General features: G+C 36.0%; 2 protein-coding genes and 1 pseudogene across 7 annotated transcripts in view; 1 reads left to right on the forward strand and 2 right to left on the reverse strand.

The window, feature by feature from the left end:
• Positions 1-3,989, forward strand: part of ECD (ecdysoneless cell cycle regulator) — a 35,595-nt gene extending 31,606 nt beyond the window's left edge. For both annotated transcript variants that reach the window (XM_036998858.2, XM_036998859.2), the window contains exon 15: positions 193-3,989. In XM_036998858.2, coding sequence (XP_036854753.1) covers positions 193-320 — 128 coding nt within the window. In that variant the 3' untranslated portion in view covers positions 321-3,989. The remainder of the gene's footprint in view (positions 1-192) is intronic.
• Positions 1,865-19,634, reverse strand: NUDT13 (nudix hydrolase 13). Of its 5 annotated transcripts, none has more exons than XM_017663175.3 (9): positions 19,442-19,634; positions 14,412-14,500; positions 7,748-7,887; positions 6,341-6,475; positions 5,452-5,558; positions 4,545-4,670; positions 4,265-4,376; positions 3,204-3,358; positions 1,865-2,175 (listed from the first exon to the last, which is right to left on the reverse strand). In XM_017663175.3, the coding sequence occupies exons 2-9, from the start codon at positions 14,489-14,491 to the stop codon at positions 1,975-1,977; spliced, it is 1,056 nt and encodes a 351-aa protein (XP_017518664.3). In that variant the 5' UTR covers positions 14,492-14,500; positions 19,442-19,634; the 3' UTR covers positions 1,865-1,974. The 5 variants fall into 5 exon arrangements, with proteins under 5 accessions (XP_017518664.3, XP_036854759.2, XP_017518665.3 ...); XM_036998864.2 differs by lacking the exon at positions 19,442-19,634 and adding an exon at positions 16,584-16,922; XM_017663176.3 differs by lacking the exon at positions 7,748-7,887.
• LOC140850522 (survival motor neuron protein pseudogene) lies at positions 7,900-13,250 on the reverse strand (annotated as a pseudogene).
• Positions 19,635-20,592: the final 958 nt, after the last annotated feature.

A 20,592-nucleotide genomic window follows, 5' to 3' on the forward strand; every position in this document is an offset into this window, starting at 1 on the left:
GGCATCAAATATATTTGTTTTAATGTTTTACCTGTTTTTGTTATTCTGCTTCATGGACCAAGTAGGTTCTTTATCTTTAACACCTTTATAATTGCCACATGAATATTCTCCAGCCAGGTAAGCCCTGTACCCATACTTTCTTTTATTTATCTGCCATTTTCAGTATCCCAACCCCACCCTCTTTTGCCTCAGCTTTCAGATATCCTTGGAGGTCTAAGAAGCAAAGCCCACTCCTTACTCACTGCTGGGAAACAAAGTTCAGTATTACAGCTCCTCCTATTAGCCTCTCTCATCTTTTCTTTTTCAAAACAACACAGTAATCCAAAAGCAAACAGTTTCTCATGGGTAAGTTTGAAAAACTCATAACCAGGAATCCTGCACACTCCCCTTTCTATCAGTATTTTCAGATATTGGGGATGTGTACACATGTGCTCACAAACACACCCACAGAGAGATAAAAAAGATTGGGAGACAGTAATACACATGGACCCTGAACTGTTTTCTTCTAACTGCAAGATATGAAGAAATCTCAGAACCTCTCTTTCGAGAGTACTTTTCCCTTCTTGATGCTAGGTTCATCTTGGGTCAGGGCAAGCTGCCAATCTAACAGGACAATCAAGTCCTATCACATATTATCCCTCAGCATTTCCTGATGAAGGCACTTTGATTTCCCCAAAGCAATGATGGTTTGCTGGCAATGGCAAGAGCAGTGACCTGGGATCAAAAGGAATTTCAGTGCTTCAACTTGTTTAGTTCTAGAATATCTTTTGCTTAGTCCTTTGGGACTTTAATATGTAAATAATCTTAAGATCTCTGGCACTTGTGTCTTTAATCACAAATTAGTACCTAAAATCATCTGAAGATACACCTCTTTCCCCAGCCATTCCTATTTTCAAACATACCTCTATCGAGATATTTCTTCTCCACATTGTTTCAGTTGTTCCACAGACTTGGACTCTTCCTCTAGTTTGTCATATTAATTAGAGAGATTCCTTTTCTCCCTGCATCACCAAATTCTCACTTTCTATAATTTCCTCACTTCATAAGACAAAAAAATACATCTGAACAGAGGTGTGGAAATTTATTTTATTTCTTCCAGATAAATTCTTCTCCCCTATGATAGAATGGTAAATATGAATGATAAGAAATCCTGAATTTGGTTTATTCCATTAAAACACAAGAAGTGGTTCATCCTCACTAATCTCTCAGTTGAAGTTATTGAGTATACAAATGGCAGCAACCATTTTACATTGAGGAAACTGAAATGGCAACATGATCGTCTTTTCCTTGGGTCACAAACTGAGCAAGTAACAGCAGCAGAAAAAGACATACCTTGAGTTCCACTGGGATGCAGTTACCTGAACAGAACATCTCTGCATCTGATTATAGAGTACTTTGAGGAAGACCCTGGCTCCCACTTTCATCATCTCATCAAGTAACTTAAAGAAATATGACTTCTATTTAACTACCATGTACCAAATAACTACACAAATTTTACAATGTTATTTTGTGCTATTTTTCTTAATTTTGTGAGGATAAAAAGTAACTCAATAGTGGGTTGAAATTTGCTGTATATTTTCAAAACTAAGATAAAAAAAGTTTTAACCAAAACAGGTACATTTTTGTAGTTAGTATAAACCCATCATTATTTAACAAGATACATGCCAAAAGATGTTTGCTTCCAAGTCCCAGTTAAAAATGGGTGAACAAGGGCCTACATCCAGATGAATGTTTCCACCTTCCCTCTCATTTGACAATTGTTTTCTTCTTGGTTTTGTCATTTTTCGATTGCTTTGAGTAGGAATTTCTTTCATTAACACTGCTGATAAAAGTGTCCTGCTGTAGGTGCACCTTCTGCTCTGCCTTATTAAAAGATTGACTTGGATACAGCCTTTTGTCATCTCCCCTTTATCAGCTGACGTCCATAATGCCCCTCTAGGATACTGTGGTGAGATCTGAATGGCTAGATATGAGCTAAGCAGGCAGGGTAGAATAGCTTGGTTTTTCTACCCACTCCTTAATTAATTGGTGGGCAATGGCTAACTTGGGGGGCAGCCAGAATGGGAAAGTCCTATTCTGTTGCTGAGTATATGGGTTGTTCCTCCTCAGAGCAGCAGCCACCTCATCATGACTGAACCAGCTAGCTGCTTCTAGTTCTCTCAAGTTCACCTGAATCTGAAAGCCAGAAGAAAAAACAAGATGTAAGGTTAGGAGCTACAGAATTTAAAATACTATGACCAAAGGTGAGAAAATGTTTCCAGAAGTGAGCAATCTTAGAAGGTAATACCTGGAAGATAATCAGTTCTAGATATTGCCCAGAAACAGAGGCATAATTAAGAGAGAAGATTTAAATATATATTTTAAAATAGTAAAAAATATATATGTATATATATTTAATTTTATTTACTGCTTAGTTAATATTTATAAATAAATATATATATTTTTTAAAATTCTGGAAGTACAAATACTAAAATAATAAAAGTGGTTAACATGGAGAGGTAAAATATGAATAATATTTGTTTTTGTGTGTGTGTGCCTCTATTTATGGCATAAGTTTCAATTTATAAAGAACATACACATTACTCTTCTTTTAAAGGATAACACCCTTGTTAATGATAGTCAATAATAATTAATAATAAAAGCATAGTATCTTCTTTGTAAGAAGCAGTGTATCCATAGGAAGCCTAAACAGATTAGATTATTTTTCAGTCTTTACAAACCAAAATACACAATAGACAGACTTCAGCAGGTAAGGACTATATAACATTATCTGTAAAGGATTCTCAGAAGAGCAAGATAAGGTTGGATAAGATAACATGTAAGTACTTTTCAACCAGAAATTCCTGTGATTTTTTATTACTAGTTCCAACATCCTGACTGACTTGAGCAATAAGATCAATCCTGAAATTATTTATCAGTTTGATATATTTATTGTGTGCTTACTCTGTACAAGAAAGTCTGTTAAGTACTGTTTGTGAAAGTTAAATCGTCTCATGATTGAGATTATACACAAGGAAGAGTGTTGATCATGTTGGCACTCCCAATTTTCATGGAGGTTGTTTCCAGTTTTTAAGGGCATAATTCATGTATTCTGTATCTTTGTATAATTTAGACAGTGCTGGCCTAGATAGGTGCTTAGTTAAGTACCTACTGACCAGCTTGGATAAAGCAAAAGAAAATAGAAGAGAAGCATCAGAATTTACCTCTGTCTGCCCTGGTTTCACAGTTGCATGACAAGCAATCATAAGTGAGCTATTAGGAAAGGGCCAGTGCTGGGATGCAGAGTACTGCAGTCTCTCCACCTCCAATCCCACCTCCTCTGCAACTTCACGCCGGACAGCCTCTTCCAGACTTTCACCTACAAGCACTCAGATTAATTCAGGACAGCCCTGCAGCAGGAAGGGTGATAGAGATGCCCATCTGTGAAAGCAGTGCAAAACTGGCTCCAAAATTTCAATGAAATACTCTTGAGAGAGCTCTGAATCTCCCCATCGCTACAATAACAGGAAATAAGTCTGGAGTTAGGGATTGAACTGCAATACTTAAGTCTACTAGGTTGATTATAATGAAAAATAAAGAGTGGCAGTGGGAGAGGCTTCTGCTGCTGTCAGCTTTAATAGAATTCTATAAAATAGAATTTTAATAATGCCATATTTCACCATTTGAAAATTTTACTCCAATACTGAGAAAAAAAAAACTTGTAAATAAGTATTGAATTCTAATGGATTTATGCATGCTGAAATATTTAAGATGTGTATTAAGGTTTAATCTGTGCATCAAAAAATAAGATGAATTGATGTATGGAAAGATGGATATGTGATAAGTGTAGTGAAAAAAAATGAGTGTCTAGGTGTTGAGTGTACGGGTGTTCACTGTATAATTCTACTATAATTAAATAATTATTAAATATAAATTTATAGTTATATAAATATTAAAATTTAATTAATATTTTAATTTTAAAATAAAATTTATTACATAATTATAAATCATTTCATATTTCATGTGTAATTATAATGTATACTGATTTTATAATTATATATTATATAACATATAATTATATACTTAATATATTAAATATTATTTCAGCTACTCTGTTTGAAAATTTCCTAATAAAATACTGGAAAATTACAAAGCCAGAGGCAGTTTTCTTGACATGATTGGCAGGAACGTGCTTGAGACTCCAAGACTGTGGCAACAAGAAATACCTACTGTTGATAAGCTTTCATGTCCTCCTTGTCACCTGTACATGCCCTAAACTCCTTACCTATATCACAAAAACCTGCCAATGCAGAATACATTCCCTTGGGAAAGGAACTCTGGCGGGCAAGTAGGCATCGAGTCCCATCTGACACCAGAGTGATCACCACAGGAGCCATCTAGGAAAAGGGGATGGAAACTTAGACACTAGGGCTTTGGGGGTCTATTAATGAATGGAATGAAGGTATGGATAACTAAGGAAAGCCTTTTAATTGTACAGCTTACCTCCCCAGGGCAGAGTAGTACACAGCCTTCTTGGATCACTGTCCTTTTAAAGCAATGCTCACCTGTGGATAGTAGATGATCTTGTTAGAAGGGCACATACGCTTGCTGCCAGCCATATTCTTCTTGGTGGGCTGCCCACTTCTGCTGCAGAACTGATGACCATCATGCCAACGGAGAAGAGCCTGAGCCTAGGAATACACAGGTGAGCTTGGTTTCATTTAGAGAGAATGCGGGGCTCATTTCAAACAGTGCTGGGCCTAGTATATAGAACAACTCAAAGGGAAATAATAATCCCTTTCCAGCTCACCTACTTTAAATGGTTATTAACTGTTCACTTTAAAATAAGGAAACTATCAACATACTCCTCTAGCCTCTGAAAGATGAATAAAAGAAAGCATATAATAAAATGTATTATGAATTATTTTAAGTATGTATAAAGTATTATAATGAATACCCATGTACTTATGACCCAGCTTAAAAATAAAACATTTCCAATATAGTTGAACACTCCAACATATACTCCTCCCTAATAAAGTTGAATGGTTTTTTGCAAATAAATGTTTAGATACCTTTTTTAATTAAATGGACAATCAAAAGCACTTTAGCAAATGAAATTTAAAGCTGTGAGGACAAGTTATTAAGGCAATATAAAACAGTTCTTCATAGGAAAAAGATGATGTATAAGTTATGCTGTGAGGCATCTAAACTGTTTAAAAGGCTGCCAGAACATATTGCCATAGATCTGCATGTCCCTAGGAGATTGATCCTGAAGTGATCCTACCAAAAAGAAGGACAAAAGAAAGAAGAATAAGCAATCTCCCACAGCATGTTGTCCTTCTGCCTTTGTAGGAAGGACTATGATCTGCAAAAGAAATCAGATGTCACTCTAGCCTTGTGTTATGCATTGTATGTACATGCCTATACACACTGCTTTACTAAATTTCCTATAGAACTGAGAAGAGTATTTACCATGGATAGCAAGGAGGCATCCTTCACATTCATCTGGAAGAAAGCCTTCCTCAGCTCAATGAAAGACCCCTTGAGCTCTATCTCCATTTCAGGTTTCTGTAAGGAAGCTAGAAAATGAGAAAAAAAGGAATGAAATGAAACAAATATAAAACTTTACCTCAAGGCCCATCTGAAAAATGTCCTATTAGAACAGTGTTTCCCAAACTCACCTAATAAGACTCAACTAGGAAAAAGTAAAAATATGCAGGTTCTCAAGACCCTACCTGGAGATTCTGAACAGCAGGTAAGGCCCAGAAATTATTTTTTAACAAGCACCAGGTGATTCTTATGTTCAGGCATAATAATTCTCAATCTCTGCTCAAGGGCAGCAAGAACATTTGCAATAGCCACACACTAACCCTGGAAAAGAGATGAAATGGGACCCCTATCCTCCCATCTGAACCTCATTCCTGCATCACTACATTTACACCTAGAACCTGAGAGAAGGAAAGCTTGGTAGTTATCAGCCTACAGCAACCTGGTTCCAAAATGTAGGTCTGAGGACAAGAGCTACTCCATGGTAACATGCTTATTCACCTGCACTGGTAAGAGAAATTACGATTTCATGAATTTTAAAATATTTATGAAATATTTAAGACAATGTATAAAGGTGCAGAAAGTGATACAGTAAACATCTGAGCACCCACCACCTAGCTTAAAAAGTATTAAACTGTCCTTTATTTTCTTTTAAATGGTAGTAGATGGTAGTATTTTTAATGTCCTGCTTTAAAAAAAATAGAAAATTGATAACCTTTTTGTATTTCCAAAATTTTCTTTGAAATTTTACTATCATGAAATCCCAGCGTGTGAGAACCACTGGAAAGTACCCATTAGGAAAAGTATTATGTACCATTTATGGAAAAGGAGCTAGTTAGACCTAGATCCAAAGCAAACCATGCTTCATGCTGTTCAGAGCATCCAATCAGCACAGAATCTTCTATTCTTTGTGTGTCCTGTCCAAACTTACCCAGGAGACCTTCCAACTCTAAGAAATAGAAAAGGAGAAGGGACAAAAACAAGGGTTTTGGTTAAACAACCACAGCCATAAGACTACAGGAGATCATCTACTTCAGCTTTAAGTAGGTATATCTGGCTTCCAGTCGCTGCCCTGCAGCTCACTAGCTGGGTAATGTTGATCTAGTCACTTCATCTCTCCAGGCCTCCATTTTCTCATCAGCAATCTGAAGAGTGTAGACTAAAGAAGGAATTCTAACAGTTTTACTGTGATTGGATCGTGAAAGGGGTGTATTTCTTAGTTTGAAAGATACTTATTCATTCTACAATATAACATTGCTAAGTCTCTAAATAGTTAACTGATGATGGCACTGAAAGTCACACTTAAAATGGTACAGACCAAATTAGTTATAAAATTTAGCCTCCAGATTATGCTGCTTTTGTAGGTAAGAGTTGAAAACTTATCTGATATCCTAGTCTTTATAAACAAATGCTGTATACAGAGAAAACCTATACTAAGTCTGAAGGATTTATTCTTTTTGTTTATTCATACTACAATATAAAATTGCTAAGTCTCTAAATAATGTTTAGTGCCGTCTGATGGCATCCTCATATTCTTCTGCACTGCTAGAAACTACTTACCCAAGCACTGCAACATCTGACCCAGGGAGGAAACCCACTGGCAGTGTATTTAGAAGTCAGTCAGTGTATAGTGACATCACATGAAACTGAAAGTACTTTTAAAGCCAAATCCCAATAGCTTATATATCTCTAGTTATATACCCTAAAAGAGTTCTCAAAACAATTTTAATTCTCTTAATTTTGACCCCTTTAGGAGAAATGAAGTAATGCAAATCTTAAACAGTATAACAGTGCACAACTGTAGAGGCTGGAAATCATTGGTATAAGGCAGGGGTTAGCAAAATATTTTAGGCTTTTAAGCCCTATGTTCTGTCAGAGCTACTCCGCTCTGCCATTATAGTGTGAAAGCAGCCCAGACAATACATAAATGAATGAGTGTCTCTGTGTTCCAATAGAATTCTATTTACCAAACAGGTGGTGTGGTGGGTTCCAATTTGGACAGGAGTTTTGCTGATCCCTGGTTTAATGCAGTAGTGGTTCATACCATCACCAAATAATTGACTGGACAGCTCAGGTTTATACACTAAATAATTAATTGGCAGAAACAGTTTGAAAAATCTGGACTCGTAAGTTGGAGGGTCCTGCTCAGGGATCTAATATGAACTGAAATCTGCTTAGTGGCCACAGGCTGCTCTACTCTTCTGTTCAACTTTGGGCTTACCTAATAGACTATGCTGGGGGGCCAGATATTGATGGTCTGATTTCTGAAGCAAAGGAGCCAGGCTATGAAAGAGGTAAAATGCTCCCGTCTGGTGGGCTTTTTTACATGCGTCATCATCTTCCTTCAGTTCAAACAAATACCTGTATTTTGGAAATAAACCATTACAAAACCATACTTAGTTACTTTTACAGTGTTCATCCCTGAGAATTCTGTTATTGCATCCCTGTCCTCCTACAGTTACTTCTTTTTGTCTATTCACATCCTAAATTGCTCTAAAGAGAATATGAGGTGTCTGCAGGCAAATATTCCCTCCTCTGTCCTACTTACACCTTGCCCTCATGGCCGTGGTTGCACTTACATTGTACTATTAATCTGTCTCCCCTAAAAGACTGTGGTCTTAAAGTCAGGGTCTGCCTTAGTTCCGTATCTCCAGTAATTAGCATATTGAATGGCTCAATTCAATAAATATTTATTGACTTGAACTTCAAGGGTAATAAATATTGACTGAATTGAACCTCAGAGTACTTTGCCAATACTATGCTGTGAGGCAATTCATGTGCAGCAGGGTGAAAGGAAAACAAGTGCAGTGATTAAACATCTACCACAGAGTACCTTGAGATGGGAACAGACTCTATTACTGCAGACAAGGAACACTACTCGCAGGATCTCTCATTCAATCTACAGATGATAAAGAGCAAATTTTATCTTAAATGAACTTTTGTTTCAAACATCTAGTTCCCCAAGTGGACACCATCAGCTCCTCATCTCTACTGAAGGGACCACTAATGGGAAGGTGAAGCCTGTACTTGACCTACACTTACTTAATATCTAATGTTTTCAATAGCCAAAATAAAAATGTGGAAAAGAGACCATCCTATAATTAGTTTCTCTAAAAGAAACAGTATTGGAGCAAGCTCTAGGCTTTTCCAGTACCTTCATTAAGGATGACCTAAGTTTATACCTTCAAGAGCTTTGGGAATCAGGTCAGGTGTGCATGATTCAGGGGGTACTGAATGTGCATTCTCCTTCTGAGCCTTAAGGATCACCCTTTTTTCCTCTTGAAAGCCCCCAAAACAAACTCTCAGGTATATGCCTTATTTTGTCACTTACGTGGGAAACATAGCTTCCAGGTATTTTCTGTAGGCTCTGGGAGCTTTTGTAACATCAGTAGAGTTAGCTCAACATGAAATTACAAAGCAAACTGATAAATGTGCCCCAGTGGCATATTGAGGAACTTATTTTTGAATGTATAATAAAAGGGGCTACAGTGAACTCTTTATAAACAGAAGACAAAAGTAACCTGAGATTTTAATCCTGGTGATATTTTAAAATTTATTATGAGTGACTACAGCCTCCTGGGGCAAAGACTTAATGTATGTCAAAGGAGAGACATGTGCCACTGAGAAGTTACCAAATAATAAACAATAGAATAAACACCATTGCCTCCATAAAAAGAACACTGACAGTGGTACAACCTGTGCTTTGCCCTAATGACCCTAAAAAGAAAAACACCTACAAAAAGATTCAGGTTAAGGTCTTAAACCCAGGGCCTCACTGGAACTAAGGTCCAAAGAGTTTTTTATATTCTTCTTAAATAAGGAACACTTAAAAATTCATTTTCCCCTTAAAATAACATGGAAACCACAGCACTAAGATTATCAAATTTATACTTTATTGTTATAAAAATAAAAAATATTCTATAAAAATCAGAAAATACAATTATCAGTTATCTAGAATCCACCATTCAGAGATGACCACTCTTTACACATTGGAATTCTCCAAACTGATAATATCATGCATCTCTACATATATATTTATATATTTAGAGTCATACCTACTAATTTGTAACCTTTTCTTCTTAAACATATTAACATTTTTTCCACACAATATTCTTTGATAGAATTTTTTTATTCTTAAAAATCACAATTATTTGTTGTCAATAAATGTACACAGCACAAAATTAGAAGTACAAAAGAGTATGCTATGAAGTCTCCCTCATATGTCATGTTTCCTAGTCCCTCTTCAGAGGTAACTTGAGTATTGCCGACATGATCATCAATGCACATACATACAGGCAAATGCACATTTACACAAATATCAAGTAGTACACTACACACAGTTTGGCATCTTACCTTTTTCATTTAAATACATCTCCTTAGTATGGAAGAATATATTCATAAATGACAGATCTGATAAGGGGTTGACATCCAAAATATACAAAGAGCTCATACACCTCAACAAACAAAAAGCAAATAATCCAATTTAAAAATAGGCAGAGGAGCTGAACAGATACTTCTCCAAAGAAGAAATTCAGATGGCCGACAGGCACATGAAAGGATGCTCCACATCGCTAATCATCAGAGAAATGCAAATTAAAACCACAATGAGATATCACCTCACACCAGTTAGGATGGCCACCATCCAAAAGACAACAACAAATATTGGAGAGGATGTGAAGAAAGGGGAACCCTCCTACACTGCTGGTGGGAATGTAAATCAGTTCAACTATTGTGGAAAGCAATATGGAGGTTCCTCAAAAAGCTCAAAATAGAAATATCATTTGACCCAGAAATTCCACTTATAGGAATATACCCTAAGAATGCAGGTGCCCAGTTTGAAAAAGACATATGCACCCCTATGTTTATCATAGCATTATTTACAATAGCCAAGAAATGGAAGCAACATAAGTGTCCATCAGTAGATGCATGGATAAAGGAGATGTGGTACATATACATAATGGAATATTATTCAGCCATAAGAAGAAAACAAATCGTACCATTTGCAACAACATGGATGGAGCTAGAGAGTATTATGCTCAGTGAAATAAGCCAGGTGGAGAAAGACAAGTACCAAATGATTTCACTCATCTGTGGAGCATAAGAACAAGCAAAAACTGAAAGAACAAAACAGCAGCAGACTCACAGAACCCAAGAATGGACTAACAGTTACCAAAGGGAAAGGGACTGGGGAGGATGGGTGGGAAGGAAGGGATAAGGGGAAAAGGGGCATTAGCAGACATAATGTAGGGAGGTGGGCACAGAGAAGGCAGTATAACACAGAGAAGACAAGTAGTGACTCTAGTATCTTACTATGCTGATGGACATTGACTGTAATGGGGTATGTGACAATGGGGTGAATCTGGTAACCACAATGTTGCTCATGTAAGTGTATATTAATGATATCAAAATAAATAAATAATAAATAAATAAAGACATCTCCCTGTCAGACTGCTATATGTAACAAGTATACGTAATGTAGTTTTTTAAAAACAAAAAACTGAACAAACTGAATACAAACATCCCCTGCTTTTCAAAAGCTGGCATTATGCCACTTCATTTTTACAAAAGACCTACATTAGTACTGTTTACTGCACCTGTTCTCACTAACCAAAAGAAATCCTAGGAGGATTTTCACTTTTATGAAAAAAGGCAAAATACAAAAATAGTGTTCAATATTTTGCAGCAAGCTATTATAAAGGTACTGCCAAGCTCTTTCCCCAGGAATTACACTCAGCATCAAGCCACCATATCTTTGAACTGTGTCTTGGAACATCTGTGCTTTATCTTGATTTATTTTGTTCATCTGTTAGCAAAATGTGTCCTAAGGTATCAGAAAAGCCTAACAGAGGTTATTTTGGGGGTCTGGGAATGCTCACATTTTTTTCCATATAAATTAATGACAATTGCTTCCTTCCTTTATGCCATTTGGGCTTAGGAAAGGTTTCTTAGGAATGCTCTACTTTTGGTTAGTGGGAAAAACTTGTAATTGTTCAAAACTAAATTCAAAATATTTTATAACTCTTATTTTACAAACAAGAATAACAATGGAGAAAGGAACAGTTCTCAAACTATAACAAGTAGATATTCTAGCAATTAGATAAGTGTGAAGGATGAAGGCATTATTAATTAGTTTATTCTTTGGGGGAAGCAATATGACAACATAGGATCATTTGCAGAACTACTTAGAATCTGAGGTCCCACATATGAAATTAATCATCAATACACAAAAATAATTCTACAGAATTATGTTAAACAACAAAGCCGTAAATAGATTATTGCCATCTAGAAACATCTATCATTAATCCTAGATTTGACATATTAGTCTCATGCACTTGAGAGGTATATATAGTGTAATATTGTTGTTTAGTACATTTTGTTTAAATCATCATAATAGATTCACTTTTCAGAAAATTAAGTGTTCCAAAATGGGAAAGGTGATGCAATAAATTGAGTCATCCTATCAAGTATTCAAGAAGAAAATTATGAAATGTCTGTTTAAAAATAGGGGGAACAGCTGTATACTTGTCTTCCTGACATAAGTTATAAAACTGGGCACAATATATGATACAACCATTTTCAGACATTGGACAACAGCACAGGGCAAAGATCCTTGAGAAAGGGAAACACTTAAGATAAGCTTTGCATTTCCCCCTTTTTGTCTGGATACAATTTCCAAACTGCAGCATGGAAGAGAGAGCCTGCACAGAGAATTATTCTTCCTGGTTGGAAGAAACAGAGTTTGGGCCTTGGAATAAGGCAGCTGGAATTCGAAGAGGTAGGGTGTAGAGAGGAGGGATTTGAAGAGAAGGAGCTCCAGAAATTTGTGTAGGGTTTCCACTTACATCTTTGCCTGAATCCTGAATTATGCATGTATAGAACAAGACTCCATAGAGTCTGGAAGAAACAGTTGCTGGGGTGCTGAGAAGCCTTATGTTCTGTCACAGCTACTCCGCTGTGATAGTAGTAGTAGGGGATAGTTCTGAGGTCTTAGAGTTCCACCATTCACTGTGACCCAAGGTAAGTCATGTCACCTCTGTGAGTCTGCCTTCTCATTACATAATTGAAATGTGAGTACCTTCTTTCTTTTTTATTTTGTTTGAAACCCATAGTATGAGAGCCCCTCATGTACCAAGAGAATAACATACTTCTCAAAGCATCAGCATCGTCAAGAGAATCTGGACATACGGGAAACAGTCAGAGATTATTGGCGGTCCAGAAGGAAATAGAGGCAGCCAGCATGATAGGAAGTGTGGTGGTGGTGGTGGTGGGCCACCAAATATCCTGGTCTCAGTCCTGATCCAAGCATATGGAATGGTGGAGGGAGAAAAGAGTTCTATGGGCAGTTTTTGACTTGATATTTAGTTTATTTCTAGGAGACCTGGAGGAGTTCTCATTTTCATCTGTTGAAATTTGACTTTCACTTTCATTATCCTGAGCACTCTGTTCTACATTATTAGCTACATCAGAGGTAGGGCAAAGTAGATCAGACAGATTTTGCTCCTCTTGATTTCCATATGCAGTGAAAACCACAGGTTTCTCTCTTCAAATCAACTGAAGCAGTGGTAGCTGGGAAATGCCGCCATCTTCCTACCAAAGGCAGAATACTTGTCACCAACTTTCCACTGCTGCATAGGAGTTGTGGTATTCTTTTTTTGGTTTTTATTCTTGGCAGGCTTTCTCTTAGGTGTGTCTTTTTTTATCTGAAGCTTCAGAAATGTCACCATTCTTCAGAGCATGTCACAGCTTTATCGTAAGCTTTTATCAATACTGTATCATCCCAAATGTCAGAATCATCACTCGGGCCTGTGCTGCAACAGAACAGCACTGGGTCCTCGTGCTCCGGGACGCCACTACCTGGGCCTATCACACCCTGGCGATCCTGCTGTGGGCTGCCTGGTGTGGGCTGTGTTCCTGAATTTTATTCTTTTCTCATGATTTTTTATTCATTTTTTATATATTGCAATCACTTTAAATACTCATTTTTTAGACTATTTAGTAATTCTGGTACTGTTCTCAGAGTCTTAGCCTAAGAACTGCAAATAAACTAAAAGCCCAACAATATCTAAAACAAGTATTATAATTATAATTTTGTTGTTTTCTCACACCACACTTGCTTTTATGTAAGTTTGTATGTTTATGTACCTTTGAATTTTGGACTGAACACTCATGTTTGGTGAACTTTTTATGTGGGAAGCTCTGGCTGTGAGTATATCCCTTTAGAGGAGTTTAACATTTGCTTCTGCAAGGTATCCCAGGAGTATTGTAAATTGAGGACTACTACTTAAATTCTTCACTTAGATTGGGGGTTTGGGGACCACACTACACAGATGGCACAAATTTAAACCCCAAAACTATGTGAACACAGGCTAGTGATTTCAAATTTGCTCAGGCTAAGAAGTCCTTTATCATCTTTCTGTACTGGTATAAATTTTTGTTCTTTCTAGTCTACCTATCACTGATGTTTAGCTCTTTATTGGGGGTAGGTGGAGATGTGAGGATTGGAGTTATCTACCATATTTTCAGGAAAGTTCTATTTCGTGTAGTTTTAATTCCATCATATGGGTGTACCATAGTTTAATTTTCCCTTGCTGTTCATTCACCCATTCAGCAATACTCAGTGCCTACTATGTTCCAGGTACTGTTTTATGCAGTAGGAATAACAGTGGAAAAGATCTTAATAGAACTTATAGGTATGTGAGACATTTTGGTTATTTTAGATATTACTGGAAATTTCATTTGTTTAGAATTTTTCCAATTATAGTTTACAATGAATATCCTTATATGTAAATCATACACCCTTAATTCTCAATATAGGATCTTGATATATTTATAGCTTAATGGGCTAAAGATAAAAATAATCAGAGCTCAGATTAGTAAAAACTCACCGGGTTTTAGTGACATAGGTTGACATCAGCCTATAGCACAAAAAAGATTTTCTCCAGCAAGCAATTCCACAATTCCACATTGTCAGGTCCTTAGAGGAAAGATGAGTTTTAAAAAAGTCATAGTATGCAATTAAAGTAAATAAATTACCATGGGGGGTATACTTTAGGATATAATTACCTTTTAATATTAAGGAAAGAGAAACAATAGGACTGAGATGATCTGGTTTCTAAATTGCATTTCTACCACTAACTAGGTATGGAATTTCAATATTTCAGTATCATTTTCCTAATCTACAAAATTGAAACCTATTCTACCTACCCAACAGATTATTGTGAGAATCAGCTAAATATCCACAAAAATATACGTGCTTCTCCTATACTACAGAATTGTTTCTGGGAGGTAGCTGCCAAGCCAAGGCCTACATTTCTCACCTCTCTTATATCCAAGCAGGGCCAAAACTAGGTCTTAACAATGGTGTTTGAGTGGAAGTGATGTGTACCTATTCTAGGCTGAAGCAGTTAAGAAGTGGGTATGCCTTCCCATCCTTATTTTCCCCTTCTGCTTGAAGACTCTGGAATAGCAGAGCCATTAAACGGAGAAGTCTGGATCCCTGAATCACTACATGGAGAAAACCACCCTCCAACCAAAGACACAACACCTTGGAATATTTGTAAGTGAGAAGTAAACTTCTACCATATCAAGCCACTGAAATTTTGAAGTTTGTTACAGAAGCTAGCACTAGTCTAACAAACTAAGTAAGGCAGGGAGGGTCTCCAGAGTAATGGAGCCAAGTTTCTCGGAATACATGAAAACCAAAGTCCCTCTGTGAATAAAGTAGGAGGAATCATATAAATAAGAAAAATACAAAATCATGGCCATTAGGAAAATATTTCAAAAGGAAGCTATGCAAATCTACATGAATCTAAGATATTTTCTATTTTATTTTTTTGTATCGCATTGTGAGAGAAAAAAATTCTATATCTTAATCCATTTTGCAACAGGTGATTTCTTTTAAATTGCATATTTCTTTTAAATTGTATTTTATTCCCCATGAAAAGTACATTTCACATTAGCAATAAAAAAGTCAAGAAGTCCCACTGAAATGAGAAAATTAGTACAGTTAAACAACCAACCACCCTTTTAACTGTGCTCAAAGGAAGCAAACTTTGATACTAAACCATTGAGGTTTGTCTGAAGTTCAGGCTTACTTCTTGATTGCATAATTATGAATCACTGATGACTAATTCTTGGAGAGTTCTGGCTACAATCTGTGTCCTAGCCAAAGGTAAAATATATTTAGCAAATGACATTCAACAAAGTCTGTATTGAGAACTAACTTTATGCAAGGTCCTTTAAAGGAACATAAAAATGTACAGGATGAAAATCCTGCCCTCAAGAGACTCCAGCAGGACAAAGAAAACAAATTACAGCTTTCACAGAGGACGATATGTGATATGTGGGTTTCAAAGCATTCTAGGAGAATATTAAAAGTATAATCCCTATTTTAATATCCCAAAGACTTGTGTGAATACTGGGAGGAATGTATTTTAAGTCAATACTTCTGTCTTACAACTCTGTGAATATAAATTGGTACAAGATTTTTGGAGGACAATTTTGGACTATCTATCAAAATGTTAAATTAACAACTCTTTCACCTAGCAAGTCCACTTCTAATAATTTATGCTAATGAGGAAAGGATATGTACAAGAACATTAACTGAAAATTATAATAGGGAATAATATATAGCTGATTAAAAATTAAAAGGAAATAAGATAACAGTAGAATATATATATATATATATGTAGTAACAGGGAAAGACATTCAAAATATTAAATAAAAAAAGCAAGAATTATTTGGTTTGTGTAGCATCATCTAATTTTTAAAGAAAAGGACATATAAATTCCAGTAGATATAAATTAGACCTGTATTAACTTGTTTTTTAAGCGACTAGAAGTACCCATACCAAACTGGTAACAGTGAATAATTTGGGAGAATGAGATGGAGATAGAGATTGAAAAGAGTACTAATAATTGTTACTTTATGCATTTCTGTACTTAAAACTTTTTTTGAGCATATGTAATACTCCTTTTACAATACATTCAGTAAATATGAGTTCCTGGGACTAACTGCACAAGTCTGTTTCTATGCCATTGTTCTCAGTAGCACCTCACCGTAATCCCTGGGAGCCAAAAGGAATTCCTTTGATGAGTTCCTTGAATCTGGAGAATGGTAAGAGTCGATCAGCTACAGTTATGACTACCAACTAATCTGTTTGCCACTGTACTTGGCTGCCCAATGTTCTGCCTCATTTCTGTTACTAAATTAGCCTTAGCCAACTGTGGATTATCAGGGCCTGCTGACTCACGGGATGGTGGTCACAGAGCTCGTAGAAAACATGGTAATGTTCATAATACAGCTTTGAAAAAAATATCAGTAATCAGAGGAAAACCAGACTTATTTTAACTGAGAATTGTACTTTACTGATACAGTCATAAACCTAGTGAAGATTAAATCTAATTCCTTTTCTAAATGGCCCCTCTATTATTTTTATACATATCTTACATAAAAGCTGTACAGACACTATTTAAAAGTAAAAAAAAAATGATATCCTTGAAATTCAGCTCTTTTTCTCTTTTAAGTAGATCATTTACATTATAAAATTAATAATAACTACATTACAGGACATCTGGAAAACAGAGTTGTGAGATCACCTATAGTATCACCACATAAATATAACTTGTAATTTAATTTGTGTTTTCTAGTCTTTTTACACATACAAGTTTTACATATTTATAATCAGAGGACACATTTTTTTCAACTTGCTTTCATGAAATAAGTCATAAGCAGTTTTCTTTATTTCTGTATAAGCTTTATAAGTTTTTCAGTTGCATAATATTACATTCAAGGAGACTCATCCTTCTTTTGCTAAACATTACCCTGATTTTAGACATTTAGGTTGCTCTGATTTTAAATTACCAGAAATAAGGTACCACTAAATATCTCTGTGCTGATATTTTCAGGTCATTTCTTCAAGATATATTTCCCAAAGTAGAATTATGGGATAAAATTCATTTTAAAATTATATAGGTCTTCCTCTATGTTGTCACACTTGCAAGATTCAAAAGTATTGGATTTTTAAAAAAAACATATTTCTTTGACCAGTATAGAGAATGAAAGTGTTTTCAGCTTTAATAGTTTTAGATCCCCTTTTTGTTAGTTGTTTATTTGATGTCCTGTGCTCACTTATTTATTATAGCTTTACTCTACTTTTGACTATTCTGATTGTAAAATATTATAGTACATTTACAGCATCCTCTACAATATAATCACCAAAATGCACTGTAGGAATCAACTGCTATATGTACCACTTTTACAAAAAAGAGGTTAACAGTCAAGAGGATATGTTAGATTACTTTTAGGATGAAAGTGTAATTTCTTATAGCCCTATACTATTTAGAAAGCTAACAGATTTAGTAAACAGATTTACTAACAGATTTAGTAAAAGACAAATCTGTTACTTTTATTCTGAAATGGTTTGTGATTTTTCACTGTCTTTTAGGGGTCTTCAGTGTGATGTTATTCATTGTATTGGCCCAAGGGCTCTGATTTGGTAAACATGCTGGTAAACAGCTGCGAAACGTGCTACATTACTCACATCCAGCTGCTCAAATGCCACATTATAAACAAAATGGTTGTTTTTGTTTGAATTGGCAACTATTACTGAATTTTATGCCTGACAGCACTGAGGATAAAAATTCACTATTCACAAAATTACTTTTGGAAAAAAATACTGCCACTATTTTACTTTAGATGACAAATTCAGGCCCGCCTTTTATTTTGTTCATGGTGCATGTCTCCAAAGCAAAGGAGCAGGGAAGTAAGCTCTGAAGAGACTCAGGGACTTTTATTCCTGGCTCCTCATTTACTGAATTTGTGACGTGGGGCTTGTTGGAACTTAACCTGTTGGAACTTGATTTCTGTCTCACTTCTCACAGGGGAAGGAAGGAGAGAAAATGGATCTAAGTGTATTACAACTATGTCAGCTTTTGACATACCTAATTCTTTGATCTATTAGACTGTAAAATCCTTAAGGGTTGGGAATGCATATCCCCTACAGTACAGCATCTAGCACAATCCCTATCATGGTATAAAACACAGTATGTATGACTGAATGAATGCATTCATGCATTTAACACATTTTATAAATAAGGAAGATAAAGCTTTGAGAGATTAACCAATCTGAGATCTGAATTTAGAGAGCAGCATATTCAAACTCGGAGCTATCTGGCTCCAAAGCTTGTTTTGATAGAAATACATGGGAAAGCATCCTCCAACATTAATTTACTACTTATGTTTTTTAAATACAAAGACTGATAGGAATGAAAGGTAATACTATTTTTACCAAAAACTATTGAATGAGGAGGCAAGGGCTTTAATAACAATTTCTCTGAATCCCCTGTAATAAATGAGTCCCACATTTCTCATCCTGTTCATCTTAAAAGAAGAAAGATTACTTTATAAAGCACTTATGGCATGACAAGAAGGCCCACCAGAAATCTCTGTGGTTACTGCTACCAGCAAGAGGCCAGGTTCAATAGGGTTTAAGAGAACCCTTCTTGGAGTCTGTCTTTTCATGACTATGGACTGCATAGTCCTGGGAAATAGGTGAAACTGAGGAGTCACTGGGATACAGATTTCAAGGTCTCACTGACAAGCTTTATATTTTCCTTTCTAAAATACAGTTATCTTCCCTTAATTCAAAAATAATGCAAGCACAATGCAGAGAGTTAGCAAAGCCCATTTTTAAACAACTTCCAAAGAAGTATCAGAAAATTATTAGTTGCAATTAATAAAATAGCCCCACAAGTTATGATGCAAAACTGTGGTCATTCTCTGGTTTTTGAAAGAAGAGAGACTAAGGTAAAATTACACATGCTGTGACTGAGAGCTTTTTCAAGTTTTTATGCCTCCCCGTTAAAATCCTTCCTGCACATGTACCCTCAACAGGTTTCTATTTCACTATACTCACTCTGAATTATGTTGGGGAGCACCTTCCTAGGCCTCAGCAACAGCAGAAACCAGGAAATTCCAAATGTTCTTGGGACATTGGACTTCCCTTCCCTAGACCATGGCTGCCTCTGCCACACTTCCCAGAATTCTCCTAGAAATGCAGACTGAGAAATGTAGTTCATTGCTCTTGTTGGCTGCCAAATCATCCAAAGTTAACCAGAGTTGTTTAAAAAAAAAATGCTTCTGCCACATTTCCCAGAATCCATCTAGAGATGCACTCTGGGAATTGTAGTTCAGTCCCGAGCCAGGCTGCTATCCACTCAAGTTGCAAAGTTAACCATCGTTATTAAATCTTCTAAGATCTTTTAAATCCATTACTAGAAAAGCTACTGTGTCTTTGGAGAAGGTAAACAAACAATGTATTCATTTTTAAATAATAAAAAGATGAAGTCATTAAACCCATCCTCATACAAAGCATATTGGAGGAGTACTGAGGAGGGAAACCAGATACCTTTCAAATCTGTCTCTTTCTGTCTTTGCCTTAGAAGGAGCTCAGTATTTCATGAAATTCTGCCAACTTAAAAGGACAGAACTGTCTAGGTGTATTTGAGCTTATGGTAGAAAGCATCTCTAGATCAGCTAGGGCAGGAATCCATTTGACTGGCTTCCTCTCCCAGTAAAACAACTATTGTGCTCCACTTTTCTGCTAAAATTACTTGATTATAAAGGAAGACAGTTTTGAAGAACATTCATTCAATATGTACTTATGGAGTACCAAATGTACCTGGGACTGTTGCACAGGATAGAGTAGGGAAGAAAACACATGAAAATTTCTGTCTTAATGTAACTTACATTCTAAAGAAAGAAACAAAAAGTAAATATATGATGTGTCAGGTATTGTAAGTGGTAGGGGAGAAAAACAAAGCAAAATAAGAAGAGGGAAGATTTTGCTACTTTATAAAGTATTGTCAGCCAAAGGTGACATATGAGCAAAGACCTGGAAGGAGCTGAGGAAGGAAGACAAGTAGATATCTATGGAAAGAGATTTGTTGATAATATTAAACTTAAATATGTCAGTTATTTTACCAGTGTAAATCTGGGGGAAAATATGGTCCCAGCCCAGGGCAAATAACCTTTGAAGCCAAAATCAGTCAAAGGGAGAAATAAAAT

This window comes from Manis javanica, chromosome 7 (genome assembly GCF_040802235.1).
Source record: "Manis javanica isolate MJ-LG chromosome 7, MJ_LKY, whole genome shotgun sequence".
NCBI lineage: Eukaryota > Metazoa > Chordata > Mammalia > Pholidota > Manidae > Manis > Manis javanica.

What these genes read in the sequence shown, in the direction of transcription:
- NUDT13 (XM_017663175.3), bottom strand. Translation starts at nt 14,491, where the DNA reads ATGTGGAATTGTGGAATTGCTTGCTGGAGAAAATCTTTTTTGTGCTAT. An exon ending in ATGCCTCCTTGCTATCCATG is followed by an intron (nt 4,671 to 5,451) that starts GTAAATACTCTT and finishes GTGTATTCCTAG; the next exon opens with GCTCAGGCTCTTCTCCGTTG. An exon ending in GGCAGGTTTTTGTGATATAG is followed by an intron (nt 3,359 to 4,264) that starts GTAAGGAGTTTA and finishes GAGTGCTTGTAG; the next exon opens with GTGAAAGTCTGGAAGAGGCT.